At 43.9% G+C, this 19,798-nt stretch overlaps 1 protein-coding gene across 1 annotated transcript in view; it reads left to right on the forward strand.

Annotated features, from left to right (window-relative positions):
• Positions 1-19,798, forward strand: part of APBB2 (amyloid beta precursor protein binding family B member 2) — a 356,971-nt gene that overhangs the window by 327,438 nt on the left and 9,735 nt on the right. The window contains exons 12-15 of the mRNA XM_065405514.1: positions 7,688-7,802; positions 13,575-13,662; positions 18,211-18,294; positions 18,909-19,024. Of these exons, the coding sequence (XP_065261586.1) occupies positions 7,688-7,802; positions 13,575-13,662; positions 18,211-18,294; positions 18,909-19,024 (403 nt within the window). The remainder of the gene's footprint in view (positions 1-7,687; positions 7,803-13,574; positions 13,663-18,210; positions 18,295-18,908; positions 19,025-19,798) is intronic.

Raw genomic sequence — 19,798 nt, forward strand, 5'->3', positions numbered from 1 at the left:
TTCCTCTCTCTCCTTTTGCTCACCTACATATGCTTCCCAGCCACTTGGTCCTCTGTTCCCCCAGACTTTCATTCTCTAATGATGGATGTCAATTCTAACTCCATTAATAGTTTCAGTCCCTGTGGTTGCTCTTGACTCCTCACCTCTCCCCCTTCTCTTACATTGCTGTGACCACTGCTGCAGCCCTCACATTCTCTATAGGAGGTGCTGGCTGGTGGGACACGTGGTGCTGGCTCTCTTCCTTTTTTCCTGCAGTTTTTAGTTTCCAGGTAGATCCTGGCAGTGAAGAACCTGGAGGTTTGTAGAAGCTGGTAAGGAGAAGGAGAGCAAGCCCCATATTGCTAGCCAACTCCCTGCAGTCCACAAGCATGGTCCAGCACTGGTACATGGACCACACTTGAGGAAAGTTAGACATTGACTATCATTTTTCTTGTTTAATTCAAATAATTTTCTTCCTCAGCCCAGAGGATATACTTTCCTGTGTCAAGGATTATTGTTTCAATTTGTAAAATATAAATCTATAAATGCAGTGGAAATCAAAATTACACTGATGCAAGAAAATATTTCTATTTGTTTTTAATCAGTGTGTTTTGTTTTTGATAAGTCAACCTTTGCTTATTTCAGACTTAAATGTTAGTTTTATTTTTACCAAAGAAATTAGCTAATACATGTCTACATTGTTGAAAAGGTAAAATTTTAGATTGGAAAGGCAGTACAATATGTGCCATGCTTTCATGGTGAGATTAACTGGGATGTGTCCCAGGGCTTTAGTCTAATATCGACTGCTATTCAAACAGGGTAGCGTTAGCATAAATTCCATTTAGCGTAATCACATTCACTTAATATTTAGTGGTTAAGTGATGCTTAACCGGGTGTTAAATAGGCAAGCTCCGGTCAATTAATACAGAACTTTATTGAAATAAAGATGAAGTATTCCTTTTTATTGTCCCATTTTTATTCAGTACCATTTTTTAAAAAAAAGAAAAAAGGTATCTTCCTTAATAATAAGCAACAGGACATCCTAATTAAGAGGATTCTACTGTGTTTTCAACTCTATAGCAGAGCCAAGCTACAATCTTATGCCAAAAAAAAAAAATTCTCATCCATTTTTCTGGTCAGTCTGTTTTATGGCTTCTGTTTGAAATAACGATTCAATCCCAGTTCATATGTACTGTAAATTCTCATTAGATGGAGCATAGGATACATGCACAAATTATGGAAGTTTTCATTGCAGGGTAAGGGAAGTGTTCATTTTTACAGCAAACCCCAGAATAACTGGCATCATTCTGGAAACCATTCTGTCGGGATCCAATTACAGTTTTGAATACTGTGTTCTGCTGCTGAGATGCTTCTTCACTGTAGGCCCAAGCCCGAAAAGGTAAAGGGCTTATGAAAGTTGTTGGAACCTCAAAGATTTTTCACACTGAAATAGGGAACTGTTCCTGTCCCACTGACATTAATGGCAAAATTCCTTTTGACTTCAGTAGGAGCAGGAACGCTAGCCTCAACCCTGCAAACACTTCTGCACATGCTTAGCTTTATGCATGTGAGTATCCTAGTGGGATAGGATTTGATGGGGTTAGGTATGATCAGTGTCAAGCTGACAGCCCCTTGGGTATTCCAATCTATCTTGTCACCTAGGCAAGCTTGGCTTTGTGACAGATGGTCCCTTATACCAAAAATCACAATAATATTCAGGTTACTCCCTGTCCCAAAGGACCAGTCACTTAACCCAGGTCAGTTGTACCTTAGATCTCACACCAAAGACAATGCTTGTAACCAATCCTATAATAAACGATCTAAAGATTTATTAGCTAGGAAAAGTAAATAAGAGAGTTATTTACAAGGTTAAAGCAGGTAAACATTGCATACTCCCAAATGAGTTACAATCTTAAGTTTCAAAAAGTAATGAAAGCTTCTATAATAAGCAAGGGCTATAAGTCCTTTAGAGCTAACCCTGGCCAAGCACTGGGGATCTTTTGCTTATGTTTAGTCCTTTGAGTCCAAGCAGCATTAAAAAAGACAGTTCCTCCTTGTTAGGGCTTTTTATTCCCTTCCCCCTTCTAGCATCAAGTTGCAAATTCAGCTCTTGGGAGGAATTCAGTTGCAAGTCTCCTCTTCATGGGGAATGTGGGGAAGGGAGCAATGCACAAAGCCTTTTTTGTCTTCTGATGTTCCACAATGGCTCGTCTGGTGTTCATGGGCCTTATTTTGTTGGGCAAGAGATAAAACATCTCCTATTGGAAACTAGTATTTCACACTTGTTAATGCATCTCTTCTGTCTGGTGATTTACAGTTAAAGAGCAAACACTTAAATATTACCTTATAACATGGGATGTAGGTATTATCAGTCAGATTAATGCATGCAGCAACTTGCAAGCATTTCATAAAGTCTAGATGCATTTTTATAACTCTATCTGTTTTAACAACACTAACACACAGATGAGCCAGACTGATTCCAGCTATGTATTTGTCAGTGTTCAGTTGAGACCTAGGGGCCTTGGCATGAGCTGGCTTGTAGCATCTGCACTTCCTCATTCTAGGAGGTGATGACTCCAGTGACTTGTCCAGAAGTCAATGCATCTTGCTCAGAAGGCAATATTCTCTTTTCTGCCCAAGCATTTGCATGGAAGATTTCCATTGTTATACCTTTTCCAAAGATGAATTTACCATTGGTAATTCTGGAAGGGTATGAACTTGGGCCCTCGTGTCCTTGATAATTTTTGTACAAAAGAAAGAGGAGGGGTTTTGTTTGTTTCCTTGAAATACAGAATGGTTTGAACCCTAGCTACATGGGAATCAAGTTGGATTCTTAGCAGCCACAATACTGGGCATCTTGTGGGAGCAGGCCAGTATTGCAGAATTGTGTACTGTGCTATAGGACTGTGCTGATGGATGTTCCTTAAGACATTTAGTTGACTTGATGAATTATTGAAGTTGACCTATAGTCTGTGCCTTGTCAGATGGGAAGATGATAGTTTGATTGATGATTTGGAAGCAGATGGTGCTTTCAGATTTCTGCATGATACAGTATCTCTGGTTTTGAAGAAAGAGAGGGAAAGAGTTTTATTGATGAGATATCCACCCCATCCTGACAGGTTTGCAGATCTGATCATGCAAAGGCTTATGCATATATCTACCTTTACAGATGTGAGTAGTCCTGTTGTAGACAATAGGAATATTCAGGTGCTTTAAATTAAGCACATGTGGAAGCATTTGCTGGGCTTGGGCCCAATTCCCTGAAACATCATAGTGCAGGCTTTTTTGGCTCCTCACAAGTTGAAATTGATCAAATATTTACTAAATAATTTTTGCTGCTGATTGTCATTAACTGTGTATATTTAGTTCTGCCTTGTTATGAATACGTGGTATTACATACAAAACTTTGTTAAATTACCATTATTTAGGTTGCAAAGTCAAGCACTGGGAAGTTAGAACATGCCAGATTTACAGTTGCCTGTGCCACCCTAAATCATCTTTCTTGTGCACCCAGCCTGTGCACTGAGTGAGGCAGGGGTCCTGTGGGAAAAATAGTATATCATTCTGTAATCAAAATCACAGTACATTTTCACAAGGAGGCTGAATTAAGGTTGCATGGGCAACCGTAATTTTGGCATTTCCTAACTATTGAGAATGTTGCAAGCAAAATAAGGTTCTGTTAATGTAGTTTTTTGTATGTCATTGCCTAGGAGTTTTTCAAGGACAAAGGTGAAAACAAATTATGTTATGTGCAACGGTAATAATCCTCCCCTTCATACATCATCCACAGGGCTTGAACTCTGAGCCTTAAACCCTACAGTACAGATTGCTACAGCCTGAGGTAGAGAGCTAACCACATTAGCTGACTACAGGAGAATAGAGTGTTATCCTAGAATATGGGGATGGGATGCTGGTGCCATATGCTGAGTCCAGGAGAGGATGAAGGGAGTCTAGCCTGGTCTCTCTTCCTCCTGCCGGAGAGAGAGACAGAAATGCTGGGATCATGTGCCAAGCTGGGAGGTGGAAAAGAGATTTTGGGGGAAGTCTAGCTTGGCGCTCTCTTGCATTGCCCTGCCACCCCTAGCAACAGCTTCTGGCAGCTCCCAGACATTCCCCGCAGAGTGTCTGCTGTTGCCTTGGCAGAAACATGGGCCAGTCTCTTTAAAATGTTCAGTGATTTTTGGCATTCTGACAGAATTTGGGGAGGGGGAATGGTGATTTTTAACACTTTTCAACTCTATTAAATCCGAACGGACTGAAATGGGGCAAAGAAAAGGCACATCTGTAGTCTGAGGTTTTCCATGCAGGATATCATATGTCTGCTGCAAACAATGGCAGTATTAATACTTTTGAAAGAAAAGTCACAAGAATCTTTTATAGTGGAAGGTGTTAGACCAGTGGTTCCCAAACTAGGGGCGCGGCTTGTTTTGGGTAAGCCCCTGATGGGCCGAGCCGGTTTGTTTACCTGCTGCTTCTGCAGGTTCGGCCGATCGCAGCTCCCAGTGGCCGCGGTTCGCCGCTCCAAGCCAGTGGGGGCTGTGGGAAGCGGCGGCCAGCACGTCCCTCGGCCCGCACCACTTCCTGCAGCTCCCATTGGCCGAGAACGGCGAACCACAGCCACTGGAAGCTGCAATCCGCCGAACCTGCAGACACAGCAGGTAAACAAACCGGCCCAGCCTGCCAGGGGCTTACCCTGAACAAGCCGCGCCCCTAGTTTGGGAACCACCGTGTTAGACAACCCTTTTCTGAGGTGTTTCCCAGTTAAACCATAACCACCCTCCTTTCTTTGGTCTTTATAGCATTGCTTTTGTCTATCTTATTCTGTTATAATAGTTTAGTCTGTTTTGAACAGTGAGCACCCCCCATAAGAAAAGGGGTGCTTTCTAAATACGTTTTTTTATTATTTAGTGGGGGGGTTATCTCTTTAAGGTTTTAAATCTTTGCAATTCAGCATGAAAACTCAAGTAATTTCTCAACAGGGCTGGATTAAATATGGCTGCAGAGGCTTTTGTGTAATATGCTCCAAAAAACTTGGCTTGTTAGTTGAGGTACATTGTCCGATGTGGTTCAGTAAAGCAAAACACAGTAGTTTAGAACAGTGTTGATGTGCCAGGATATTGCCAATGCTGATCAAGCAGACTGCAAGAATTTCTAATGCTGTTTTATAATCATGGATTTCACAGCACGTTTTCAAAACCCTGATTGGATTTGCTTTAATGGCTTTGTCTCATCTTATATATTGCCTTTTTATTTATAAGAAAATAACTGATAACTGACTAACTTCACTCATAGCAGAAGGCACTACCCAGATCTGTTCTGTATTTGAGAATACGTGTGCTAGTCCTTTAAGTTAATTCTCTTATTTGGCCCTGATTCTGCAAACTGCTCCACATGGGTGGACCCTGAGCCTGTGCAGACCTCTGCTGACTTCTGTTGGGCTCTGCTTAGGTGCTGTGACCTGCCCGTGCAAAGCAGGTTGCAGAATCAGGGCCTTATTTATGTAAACAACCCAGTGAAAACATAGGATAATCTTCCAAGGATACGCTTGTTAAGAGGGCTCATACATCACTACTTTACAAGACCTCAAAGGAATAGTATTGACTGAAGTAAATATTCAGTAAATAGTAAAGCCATGGAATGGTAAAGCAGATGGCTTCCAATAGCATTTTAAATTCATATAAACACAGATTTTAGCCTTTAAATCAGCACTCCATTAGAGTAGGCCCTAATCCTGCAATGAGCTGCATACAGTGATCCATTGTGTCTGCAATGTTGCGGGCATAGTCATTACCAGGGATCTTTTTTCACATAAGGCGGGGAGAAGGGAAGAGAGAGGGAGATAGAGTGAGTGCTTCTAATCAGGTTTCAGAGTGGTAGCCTTGTTAGTCTGTATCAGCAAAAACAACGAGGAGTCCTTGTGGCACCTTAGAGACTGCCCAAATAAATTTGTTAGTCTCTAAGGTGCCGCAAGGACTCCTCGTTTTTTTGTTTTGTTTCTAATCAGAAACTCTTCGATAGAGTTATGGTTGTAAATCCATATCTATTCATTTAAAACAGCACTGCTAGAATGTTGCAGTTATAACAACATACAAAATATCTGGAATTGTAGGTAAAAAAAACAAAAATGCTTGAAAGGTGGGAAATTAGAAGGTTGTATTTTTAAAAAACAGTCCAAAGTTTCAAAAAGTCTAGAAATACGTATTTACTGTTCCAGTACCAACCAGCGTTAATAAAGGTGTTTGGGTGACTGGGGGACCCTAAATGCTTACAAACATGGTGCCTACAAACCCTTCAGGGCTGCACCAGCAGGCTTGATTAATGTGCAGCCCCTTCACAAGATATAAAATTCATGATGGTTTTATGTAACAATCAGTTCATTTTTTCCATAGCTAATAATTTTTCGAGATAGCATAGTTAAATATACCCCTTTCCCTCAGTTCACCATGAGGCCTGATGAATGCAACCTATTTGGAGTTTTTAGTCCAGTTTTACTTTTGAGATACTGGGTCAGAAGGGAGCTTCACTAATTTACATCAGCTAAAGATTTAGCCCACTGTATGCACTAACATATGACTTTCCCATATGGGGCTCCTTGTCCATCATCTTAATGGTGGAGCTTCTGGGTTGGAGTACTTGTCATCAGCCTCCCTCTGAGGGGAAAGGCATTGAAGAGTGTCTTCAGGCTGATGGAATGATTGGGGGTCAGCTTGCCACGTCTTGTCTAATTCTAGTCAGCCAATCTGCTGGGGGTGGGGCACAGGGGAGAAATTTGCAGTTGGCAGGGACTGTTGACTAAGTGGCAAAGGCTAGTGACTGTGTGCTGAGGGGGCAGCACATGATGAGAAGGGGGGGAAAGGGTGTGTGGAAGGATGCAGAGAAAGGTAGTTAAAGTTTTGCCTGGATTGTGTCTGCCATCCCTTCAATCCTGCTCTTGTATGGACTGCCTACACTGCAGGGCCAGCTGCGCCTCAGGGTTCCCACCTGTAAGATGGGTAAACAGAAATGCCGCAACAGGGTGGTTGTGAGGCTGAATTAGAGCTTCAGCACTCTGAAGCCATGCTATACTGTGTGAGTGCTTAGTATTAGGCAAACAATCTTTTTGTTACAGGGCATTTACTTTAAAGTTATTTAACATTTGAAAAAGTAGTAAGGTCAGAAATTTAGGTCAATTAATGTGAGTGAAGCTCAGCAGGCACACATCTCCCTTATGCAATCGTATTTCTAATTACTGTCTGCATATTTTAAGCATTTTCTAATTCTTTGAAATACAGCTTTTCTTCAGATAGTTTGCTGGGTGCTTGTCTTATTTTCTATTATTTTAGAAGCTGAATATGAATCTTTGCAGAAAAGCACACTATTTTCCCTCTGCTTTAGCTGTCTTTATTCTTTAAGTATTTAATAAAATGTTCTTTTAAATTTCCATGTACATTTACAATTGCTGTTGGATTTATGGGTTATAAACGCAATGAGTTTTCAGTGTTCGAAAGTTGCAATGAGCTCTCTAGAGGGTAAGCATCAGAGACTGGTAATGTGTTCCATGGATATGCAGTGGTGTCAAGTTAGTGCCTATTTGTTGATGTAGCTGTTTTGGCTGAGCCACTGATTTTGTTCTCTGACAACTCAGACATATGCTTCTTAAATTAAAGCCAAACTTGCTATTTTTTAGATGCTGCTATTTATAATGTGTTAATTCATTTTGTCTGCACAGAGACTTTGCTTATGTAGCAAGAGACAAAGACACAAGAATTTTGAAATGTCACGTCTTTCGATGTGATACGCCTGCGAAAGCCATCGCAACAAGTCTGCACGAAATCTGTTCTAAGGCAAGTAGATTATAACAACTCATTCATTAACCTCGTGAATGGTTCTTAGAACTGTTACTATAAGCAGCACTCTAATTTGTGGCCTTATGCTGTTAGTCTGTGGCCCTAACAGTAAGAAATGGTGTAGCTCTAAGAGTTTGTAAAGAAAGGGGTGTGAGTGGCATCAATAAACTATGGGAAGATGAACATTTAGATTTGAAGGCCACAGTATCTGTTATAGATTTGACCAATGTGTGTATAGCTTAAAAACTTTTTTATCTAATAAAGAGGAAGTATGAGGGTTGTCAGTGGGACAATTGTAATTAAGGTTGCCAGGTATCCAGTTTTCGACCAGAAGGCCCAGTCGAAAAGGGACCCTGGTGGCTCTGGTCAGCACTGCTGACCAGGCGGCTAAAAGTCCAGTTGGCGGCGCAGTGGGGCTAAGGCAGGCTCCCTGCCTGCCCTGCCTCCACGCGTCTCCCAGAAGCAGCCGGCATGTCCCTGTGGCCCCTAGGTGCAGGGGCGGTCACAAGGACTCCACGCGCTCCCTCCGCCCCGAGTGCCAGCTCCACAGCTCCCATTGGCCACAGTTCCTGGCCAATAGGAGTTGCAGGGGTGGCGCCTGTTGGCACGGGCAGCGTGCAGAGCCCCACGGCCCCTCTGCCTAGGAGCCAGACATGCCGGCCGCTTCCGGGAGCTGCCTGAGGTGAGTGCTGCCCGGCCAGAGCCCATACCCCAAACCCCCTCCCGCACCCCAACCCCTTGCCAGGTCAGAACCCCTCCCACACCCAAACTTCCTCCCAGAGCCTGCAGCCCACACCCCCTCCTGCACCCCTGCCCCAGCCCTGAGCCCCCTCCTGCACTCCAAATCCCTCATTCTCGGCCCCACCCCAGAGCCCGCACCTCCTCCTGCACCCTAGCCCAAAAGTGAAAGTGAATAAGGGTGGGGGAGAGCGAGTGAAAAAGGGAGATGGGATGGAGTGAGCAGGGGCGGGGTCTGGGGGAAAGGGTGGGGCCTAAGAGAAGGGGGTGGGGCAAGGCTGTTCAGTTTTGTGCCATTAGAAAGCTGGCAACCCTAGACTTGTAATAGACATTATTGCAAACAAGTAGGAATGGTGAATAGAGTCATGGCTAAATAAAACAGACCTTTTTAGATTTAATGGTATTCTTCTGGCTGCTAATGCCTGAAAAATCTGTTAGTGACACCATCAACTTAAAAATTGCTTTTTTTCTGAATTTTTTTTTACCTACTTTTGTTTCAAGTAATACATGAGATTCCTTTAACTGAAAGAGATTAGAGATAGACATTTCTTTGTTATCAGTTGGTTTACATTGTGAGTTTGACAAATTATCTGTTCCCCGGAATGGTCAATTAATCAGTGCCCTCTGTTTGTGTGGGTCTTTCCTTCAGTAGTAAAGCCTTTTACAAAATAGGAAAATCTGACTGAAAAACTATAAAAATTGGCAGGGGAACTGAAGCAGGTGTAGTACCTGAGACTATTTTTAACTCTTATTGAAACGCCACTAGTTTTCAAGTTGATCGTGTACCTTTAAAAAAACTTTTTTGATTTGTTTTTTTCTTCTGTTTAAAATGTGACTATTTAAAGGGATGCTTCCAAAATAAAACACACATTTAGTTGCCTATCTTACTAACTAACTTTAAGTCTTAAAATCCAGTTTACATTTTGTGTTTGGAAGTATGTTTGTGTTTGCTTTGTACATTTTTCTCAGTTTGGAGAATGAAAATCAATGAAGTTTGTTTCCTTTTTCTTTATGGTCAGTTTGTCTGGGTTTTTTTATTTATTTATTTTCATTTTCATTTATTTTGAGTTTTGCAGTCTTTGAGTTGCAAACCCTGCTAGTATAGTAGACACATTTTGTTCTGCTCTGTGTGATGTTTTATGCAAATTATTTAGTGTGCTGATTTGCATATTGCACATTTAAGCCCCTGTTTTGTGTTGTACAGTGTAAGGAATGACTTAGGATCAGTAGTGATAAAACCAAAGCTAGGCATGCCTCCTATAAAATGGGAATGAATAACTTGCTGATGCTTCATGTAGATAGCAATGATATAGAATGGGTGAATCGTTTTATTTGTCAGGGTAGTCAGTTGACGGCAGGAAGTTCTATAACTGAAGAAGTCACATGTTGGCTCTGTCTTGCATCAGTGACATTTCAGCGTCTTCAAAGGCCTCTGGGCCGCAAGATGTCTGTGTGACAGCTAAGATATGAGTGCTCAACACAGTAGTGATGATGATGCTGTTAGGGCAGAAACATGGCCATTAAAAAGAGTTGAGGAGAGGAAACTAAACAGTTCTCAGTGTCAAAAGTTCCGGCATATTCTTCATGTCCATTGGTTTGATTTTTGTCACAAACTAGGAGATACTTACATGATCCTGGCAAGTTGCAGTCCTGCACCAGTTGATAAGAGGATGGCAATGGTGGGGTCATGTACAACTTCCAGACAAAGGTACACTTTTACAGAAGGTTTATGCAGCTAAGATTGAAGGAAGTAGAACATGAGGCCAGCCATGAAGGGGGTTCAAAGATGCAACTTAGAGGGATTTAAGAAGTCTAAATCGTCCCATACTGACTCTTGCTGAAGGAAGAAGACTTGCAAGGAACTGTTCAAGCTGGAAGTCCATTCTTTGTGCCAGCACAGCTACATCATAGCCATGAGAATCTGCTGCTGCCACTCTCTTTGCAGTTTAGGCTATGGGGAATTATGTTCCTGGTTTGGCTTTGCAGGTGCTTCTATAGTGTTGGAGGGTTAGTGGGGAGGTATCTGGGAGTGAGCTGGATACTAATTCCTTCTTCATCCCCTTTAAGCTGTCCTGACTCTGTGACGTTACACTGAGATAAGTGACTAGGAAACAGAAAATGGCCTTATTCAGAAAAGCAAAGGGCAGACCAGCGAGCTATGCTGTGAAGTTATTCACCAAGATGGAGTGGAAGGGAATTGTGATCTATATTGGGGGCAATTCCCATACAGCTATCCCGCAGAATGTCAAGACCAAAATCAAGCAATCTCTCAGTCTTAGGCTATGGCTACACTAGAGAGCTGACAGTGACGCAGCTGCACAGATGTAGCTGTACTGCTGTAAGCTCTCTGTGTAGACTTTCTAAGCTGATGGGAAGGTGCTCTCCCCTCAGCTTAATTACTCCAGCCCCTACAAGTGGCAGTCGCTATGTTGGCAGGAGGAGCACTCCCACAACACAGCACTGTGCACACCAGCACTTAAGTCACCATAAATTATGTTGCTTATGCAGGTAGCTAATTCCCACCCCAGAGCGACATAACTTATGTCGACTTAAGCTGTAGTGTAGCCATAACCTCAGATTCTGCTTTATCTCTATTGCAGGCATGCTGAAAGTGCAGAGAAAAACAGAGCAGGTTCTGCACTGATTGTTTAATGCCTTAACTGCTCCCAGTCTTTTTTCACAGGCTTACACAGAAAGCCTTTAAGAGCTGTATGGCTATGCTCTCCTTAAGGGCACGTCTACACTAGAAACTTCAGTCACCCTAGGTTAGTAATTGCGCTGGTGGTTCTCCGCACTACTCTCCTTTTGTCAGTGGTGCGTGTCCTCACCAGGAGCACTTCCACCAACTTAAGGTTAGTGTGGGGGGCTGAGAGCCCAGGCTCTTAGCACCTTACGCAGTCCCTGCTGTGAGCCAAGCTGCCCCTGGGTTGTGGGCTCCCTGCTGCCAGTAGCCCAACTGCATCCCTAGGCTCTCAGCTGCGGGCTGCCAGGAGTCTGGCTGCCCCCTCTCTACAAGCTCCCAGCAGGGAGCGCCGTGCCTGGAGTCCTGGCAGCTCCCGGGTTCCCCATGGGGAGCCAGGAGCTTCAAGGCAGATGTCAGGAGGAAAACAGGGAGATGGGTAGGTGCCCTCTACACCATGGGCTTGTGAACAGTTGATGGTTTGGCCTTTACCATGAGACAGAAGCTGGTTGCCCTGTCAGACCAGCCACCATTTTGAGAACATGTATGTGGGGGGCAGAGGGGGACAGAGAGGGCTGAAGGAGGTGGGAATTGGAGACTCAGAAAGGCTTCTAGCTCACATCCACACAAAATGGGGCACTGGAACAGAAATCAGCACAGCAGTATAGTGTAAGAATAAATTGTAAAGGTCAATACTTACATGCCAAGGTTTCTTTGATAGGATCTGCCTCCTCAGTCCCGGGCTGGCTTCTGGCTGGGAATCAGGCTGGCTTCCAACATGGCCACCCTCAGAGTCCTGAGTCCTGAAGAGATCCTGGCTTTCTGGGGAGAGCTCTTCACTGTGCTACTTGTGTTCTTCCTTAGGAGAAGGGGGTGCAGCTGTGCACAGGATCCACAACCTCCTTGGCTTTATAGCTGTGTAATTGCTTAATATCCTGTCCAGCTCCTCAAAAAATAGATAGGTTATATTTCCACAGCCAGACTCTTCTTGCATCTTGGATTGTAGTGTACAGTCTCCTGAGCTGTTTGCTCTTTATCTGGTACTAGTTGGTGTCCTGGTTGTGACCCCTTGTGGACAACTGACTAGCAATGTCCACCAACACATCTTTATTCTGGTGGCTGGCCCCAAGAGCTTGCTGCACTGCTGCTTCTCCCCAGATGGCAGTGAGATCTAGAGTCTCAGCATGGCGCCAAGCAGCTGTTTGAGGCACGTTGTAGAGGCTGCTGGAGTAATATTGTTGTAACACAAATATATTGGAATCCAGGAATAAATGGTCTGATCCTGGCAGATGAGGGAGATATCTTGTCAATTTGACTCCAGAGCAGTGGGAGGGGACACAGGTAAACACACAGGTCCATCATACATGTCTGCAAAGGATTGTGGGATAGCAGTTGGAGGACTTCCAAAGTAGTGTGAAGCAGCATTGTGTGTGCACTAACAATAGACCGTGTTAACTAAGTTTGCATCTAACTTGAAAGAAGACTCCAGAGTTTGAGATAAATGTGGAGTTAGTGCACTCAAAGGAACTATGTTGCTTGTACACAGGCATTTTTAGGTCAAGCAGCCTGAGTTAAACCCCCAGTGTAGACAAGCCCTCAATGATAGTTATGGCCCTGAGTCAGCAAAGCAATTAAGTACATTCTTACATACCATTGGATGGACTTGTTCTACTGAATCAGGGCCTTATTCCTAAACTAACCGACTCTCAGCGACAGCTCTCATTTTATTTAGCCCAGGATATGAATATTGCCTCATAAACAGAAAGCAACCTCAAAGTATAATAATCACAAACAGAGGGAGCCAGTGTGAGAGCCATGATTTTAGAGCAGGTGTTTCTGCCTCCAGGTCCTGTGCTCAGGCCACTAGACCTCTCTGTAAAATTTAATTAAAATGGTAGTTTGTTTATTACTAAAACATAAACAAAATGTAGTTGTACATTACATTCCAACACAGCCAGGGTCACAATGGTAACTCTTTTCTCAGGAGGGTATATGTAAATAGGTAGATCAGAAATGTGCATGGGATGACAAGTGCCTCTTCACTTTTTATTTGTATAGATTTAGTTATACTACTTTCTATGTCATTCCTCACTGCAGTTTTTGAACATTTAAACTGCTAATTTTCACTTCATGTATCTTTCATATCTATTTGTAGCTCTATGTCCCGCAAAGAGAGAATTGTAAATAAACTGAAAGAAAATTAATTTTAGTATCTCTTTTGGTCATATGGACTCTGACTAATTGCAGATTTCCCAGATTAGGGGTGTAATGAGAGTAAATTTATACTTGGAATTGCTACTGTACTATATCTTGGGGGGGGAAAAATGCTGTTCTATTGCCATCTTCTCCAGATTATGGCTGAACGGAAGAATGCTAAAGCTGTGGCTTGCAGCTCTTTGCAAGAGCGGACAAATGTCACCCTGGATGTTCCCCTGCAAGGTACTGTATGCCAGAATTAACTTTATATTATGGTCCAGTTTTAGATACAGTCCCTTAATGTTGTATTTAACAAAAATCGAGCTGAAAGGAAGGCTAACAGTGTCTTTTAGATAGCGTATCTGATGATGTTACAGCAAAATACTTTTATTGGTAATGTTGACAGTAGTGCAATTCTGCTCAGTTATGGCAACTTGTTTATTTCCTCTGGTCTTTCAAAATGTGTAAATTTCACACCGCAGTAGTGGAAATGATATGCCAGATCTGCATAAAAACAAAATCTATTCCAATTAATCAATGGGTTCAGAGGAGTTATAGCAGATCCAGACTCTTCCTGAATTTCAGCATCAATGTGAGCTTCAGAGGCTGATGAGCAAGCAAATCTTCCAGTCAACTATGTGCTGCACCCTGTAGTGTGGGGTAAAAGAAAAATGGCTTTGTGTTCCTTTCTCTTAGCTTAATGGTTGATATGTTGAAAGCAGCCCAGGAGACTTACACACAGTAACTAATGCAAGATATATGTTTTAAATCCATTTGCCTGCACTGAATATCTCAACACGCTCCTATATGTTGTTCATGGGTTTTTTTTATTTGCATCAGCTGTTCACACAGACATTGGTTTCTCCTGGCACATAGAGGGCACGTTCATAGGCATGGTTTAAAAACACAGGGCTTGGTTCACAAAGGGACTCAATCTCTCCTGTTGAAGTTATTTGACTTTGTATGAAAAATGTAAATAGTCGTTAGATCAGAGACAAAAAGTGGCTAAAACACCCACCTGGGAGACCCAGGTTCCAGTGACTCTTTAAGTATTTCATACAAAGTGGAACAGCTTCAACAAGAGAAACTGAAACAGACCCACCCTAGAATACCACATAACCCAGCAGTTAGGGCATTCACCTGGGAGGTGAAAAGAACAGGAGTACTTGTGGCACCTTAGAGACTAACAAATTTATTAGAGCATAAGCTTTCGTGGGCTACAGCCCACTTCTTCGGATGCATATAGAGTGGAACATATATTGAGGAGATATATATACACACATACAGAGAGCATGAACAGGTGGGAGTTGTCTTACCAACTCTGAGAGGCCAATTAAGTAAGAGAAAAAAACTTTTGAAGTGATAATCAAGATAGCCCAGTACAGACAGTTTGATAAGAAGTGTGAGAATACTTACAAGGGGAGATAGATTCAATGTTTGTAATGGCTCAGCCATTCCCAGTCCTTATTCAATCCTGAGTTGATTGTATCTAGTTTGCATATCAGTTCCAGCTCAGCAGTCTCTCGTTGGAGTCTGAACTTCAAAAACAGAATCTATCTCCCCTTGTAAGTATTCTCACACTTCTTATCAAACTGTCTGTACTGGGCTATCTTGATTATCACTTCAGAAGTTTTTTTCTCTTACTTAATTGGCCTCTCAGAGTTGGTAAGACAACTCCCACCTGTTCATGCTCTCTGTATGTGTGTATATATATCTCCTCAATATATGTTCCACTCTATATGCATCCGAAGAAGTGGGCTGTAGCCCACGAAAGCTTATGCTCTAATAAATTTGTTAGTCTCTAAGGTGCCACAAGTACTCCTGTTCTTTTTGCGGCTACAGACTAACACGGCTGCTACTCTGAAATCTGGGAGGTGGGAGACTTCGGGTCAAGTCCCTTCTCCTCTGTCAGAGTGGGGATTTGAACTGGGGTCTCCCACATCCTCGGTGAGTGCTCTAACCACTGGGCTATATTAGGTGGGGAGAGGGATACTGCTACTCCTGTTCTTATTTCATTGAAAAGGCACTGATCTGACTTAGGTGCCTAACTCCAGGAGGGTTCATGGCTGTGAATCCAAAGTGGAGATAAGTGCTTTCATCTGACCTCCAGTTAGGTGCCCAACTTCCTTTGAGTGGAGGAGCTTAGTCCTGCCCCTCTCCTCAGTATTTCCTATTGGCTAGCTCAGATGGCTCTTTGCCCAGCGCGCCAGCTGTTGTGAATCCTCTTCTTAGGACTTGTCTACACAGTGAGTTAGTGCATGGCAAGCCAGGGTGCGAATTTAAAGCATACCAGCTTGCTGCACAGTAGAAGGCCAGGTGGATGTTGCCACAGCACAGTGAAAGTCCCAGGGTGCAGCTTAGCATTCTGCTGCTTGAAAGCATAGTTTGGCAAGCCACACTCCAGGACATCCACTTCTGTAGCAGTGTCCAAATGGCGAGTTACTGTGCAATAAGCTGGTGCGTTGTAGACAGGGTTCCCAGGCGTCCAGTTTTTGACTGGAATGGTGAAAGAAAAGAGACCCTGGCAGCTATCGGGCTGACCGGGCCGTTAAAAGTCCGGTCAGCAGCGCAGTGGGGCTAAGGCAGGCTCCCTACCTACCCTGGCTCTGCGCAGCTCCCGGAAGCAGCCGGCATGTCCCTGCGGCCCCGAGGCGCAGGGGCGATCAGGGAAGCTCCATGTGCTGTCTTCGCCCCCAGCATCGGCTCCACAGTCATTGGGAGCTGCGCAGGCGGTGCCTGCGGGTGCGGGCAGCGCACACCACGCAGAGCTGCCTGGCCATGCCTGTGGCTAGGGGCTGGACATGCTCTTAGCCCCTCTGCGTCGTCGACCTGGAGCCGGCTGAGGTAAGTGCTGCCCGGCCAGAGCCCTCACCCCGAATCCCCTGCCCCAGCCCTGAGCCCCCTCCCACACCCAAACTCCCTTCCGGAGCCCACACTCCCTCCTGCACCCAACCCCAGCCCTGAGCCCCCTCCCACGCCCAAACTCCCTCCTGGATCTTGCACCCTGACCCCCCTCCTGCACCCCAACCCCCTGCCTCAGCCCTGAGCCCCCTCCCGGAGCCTGCACCCTGCACCCCCTCCCACATCCCAAACTACTGCACCAGACCTGAGCCCCCTCCCGCACCCAAACTCCCTCCCAGAGCCCACACCCCGAACCTCCTCCCATATCTCAACCCCCTGCCCCAGCCCTGAGCCCCCTCCTGCACCCCAAGCCTCTCTGCCCCAGTCCCACCCCAGAGCCTGCAGCCCCCTCCCACAACCTGAACCCCTAATTTCTGGCCCCACCCCAGAGCCCTCACCCCCTCCTGCACTCCAACTCCCTGCCCCAGTCCAGTGGGGGAGAGTGAATGACTGAGAGAGAGGGGCTGGAGTGAGTGGGTGGCGGAGCCTCAGAGAAGGGGGCGGGGCAGGGCCTTGGGGCAGGGGTGGGGCAAGGGTTTTTGGCAATATTCCCTCTAATTTTTTCCATCCATATGCGGAATAAATTTTGTGATGTGCACCAAGGTATGTGCGAATGTGGGCCACCAGTAGAAACAAAAAACCTAGATATAATATATATATTTTTTAAAAGTTACCAGAGGGATAATTATTCCAGCCAGGACAGATTAGGCATTTTAGAACTCACTACTCAAAGAATTAAATTTAAGAAATAAAAATTATGAAATGCATAGACCAGTCAAAACACTAAAATAACACTTTGAAAGAATAACATTACAGAGAATAGATGTGCGTTGCAGGAAGTACCAATAAGTGACAACAACAATAATACAAGTATGTGTTGGGAGGTGAGTGTGAAAGAGACTGTGTGTGAGACACAGAGATACTGTGTGTGTGTGTGTGTGTGTGAGAGAGAGAGAGAGAGAGAGAGAGAGAAACAGAGGCTGTGTGAGCTAGCTGCTGTGGAAATCTCAGAAACAGTGCACTGTCACTTTAAGAAAAGCACTCAATCACTCACCATTCAGACCTCAGACTACAGCAGCTCGGGGTCCTCTTGAACCAGGCTGTCCCCTCTGCCCTGCTCTGCGGAGATGGGGTACAGGGGCAGGGGTCGGGACACGCTGACATCAGCATCCTCTGCTCTCCACCCCTGCTCTGCACAGCCAGCAGGAGGGTCCCGGGAGCAGCCGCAGGAAGGAGCAATGTGGTGGGAGGGGCACCTTACCACATGCTGCTAGTCTGCTAATCGGCTGGGCGGCACTTGGATCTCTCCTGCACAGCTTACAGGGAACACAGGTGTTCGGTTTTGTGCAGTTAGAAAGTTGGCAATCCTAGTTGTAGATTCATACCCTGGCTTGCTGCGCATTAATTTACCATGTAGACAACCCCTCAATCTCCTCACTTTCCCCATGTATTGTCTAGGTAGCCTAGGCACCTAACTCAGGGCTACGGGCTCTACTGGGTGGTAGGACACCCAAAGTTAGGTATTGCCACACTGAGCCAACATCCCCTTTGTGGATCTAGCCCTTAGAGTCCAAATTTTACGTGACTGTGCTGGATATGAGACCAGCCCTGTATATATGCTCATACCTTAGAGACATATTCATGCAAGTTTTCTAAATGGTTTGAACACAATCCTATTTTTAGTTTTACATGAATTGGAAGTTGTATCATCTTCCTCCTTAATTCCCCTGGAAATCACTTAACATCTTGTTGTATGAGCTGTAGGGAGTGCAGATCTATTTTAATCAATACAGTATTTTCAGAGTAAAATTACTTCTGTCAGTGCAATAAAGGTGTCTTTTACTTGTGAATGTTGATAAACATCCGTTGATTTTTTTTGTTCCCATGCAGTAGATTTCCCAACACCAAAGACAGAGCTGGTACAGAAGTTCCACGTCCAGTACTTGGGCATGTTACCTGTAGTTAAACCAGTGGGTATGTAACACCATTGTTCTTAACTGATGCTAGAGGGGACTTACATAAAATCTAAAAGGGCTAGATTCTGGCTACACATGCACTGGTAAAGAAAAGTGCAAGGAGCAACAACGCTCTTTACTTGTGTTCCTGATGCACAGGGGTCAGCACTAAGCCTCCAAATAGGAAGAGAATGGGGCTGTCTAGTGCTCATGGCCTCACTCAGGCTTGTGCTTCCTCAGCCAGAATGTTTTGGGAAGGCTGCTGAGACAAAGCCCTTTGCAGCGCCCTCTCCCAACATGAGCACTGACAATTAAAAAGTCAGAAGGGAGTTGTAAGTGCATAGGACTGGAGTGAGGTGCTACTTGAACAAGCTGCTGTCCCAGTGTTTTAAGCCTCCTAGAAGAAGACTGGCAACTACTTTTGTTTTTACAAAGTGACAAAAAAAAATAAAGGATAGCAGGAGCTAGTCATTTTTTTTCTTAAGCCCCCGCCATCAGAATGTTTTTAGCTAAGAAATCTAAGGCAACTTCTTTTCTGTGCTTCCAGGTGAAAATAATAGTTTCTTCTAGTTTTTTTATGTATTTATTTTATACATTTTTTTTAATTCCATTCTCCCTCCCTCTACATTTTAGGTATGGATACGCTGAACAGTGCCATAGAAAACCTTATGGCTTCCTCTAGCAAAGAGGAGTGGATGCCAGTTACCATGAATGTTGCTGATGCTACTGTGACGGTCATCAATGAAAGAGTAAGTTAGGAATAGATTAACATAATAGTTTTAATAGTGCAATCTCAGAAAGCTAGAAAGACCCCATCTGTAATAGAATTTTTGTTTGGACTAGAGTGTATTCTTTTGTTTTACTTGACATTTCCCTCCAGTACTGTAAACTGTGCACAATAGGACCATTTAGTAGAGATTGAGATTTTAAAAAATCTTACAATTCATCTTCCGCTTTTATGTTAAAGCGCAGCATATCAAGGTTCTTACCAGTCACTTTTGTTAGGTTCAGTTTTATTTGCCCCTTCAAAACAAGCCCTTAGAAATGATTGTAAATGTTTATGAGGTATAAAAAAATAAGTATCAGCATTATCTTTTCCTGGGGTTTTTGAGACCCAAATACTGCAAGCCGAAACCCTGGGCCAAGAGTCGTGAATGCTAAGATTTGCTCTGTCCTTCTCTGCAATTTAGCAAGGACAAGGAATCTTTCAGTCTTTGTTTCGTGCTGCTGCTTTATACAAAGCATTTTCCCAGAAGACCAGTAGAGTGACACTTTCAAGAAATAGGTCTGTTTCACTGCTGCTGTGTCCCCGGGGTAAATCCCCATTCAACATGGATAAGTAGTTGTTGTTGTTGTTTTATGACTTACCACGGTCTGTCTTTTTTAAACTGAAATAACCTAAAATCTGTGGTGTGCCCAATACCAACCGCTTTGGTCTCTCTTCTTCTTGTATTTTAGAAGGGTTAATTGAGTTCAGCACATTGCTAATGCTGTACAGATAAATAATAAGAGTTCAGCACTAC

Source organism: Emys orbicularis, chromosome 5 (genome assembly GCF_028017835.1).
Source record: "Emys orbicularis isolate rEmyOrb1 chromosome 5, rEmyOrb1.hap1, whole genome shotgun sequence".
NCBI classification, from domain to species: Eukaryota; Metazoa; Chordata; order Testudines; family Emydidae; genus Emys; species Emys orbicularis.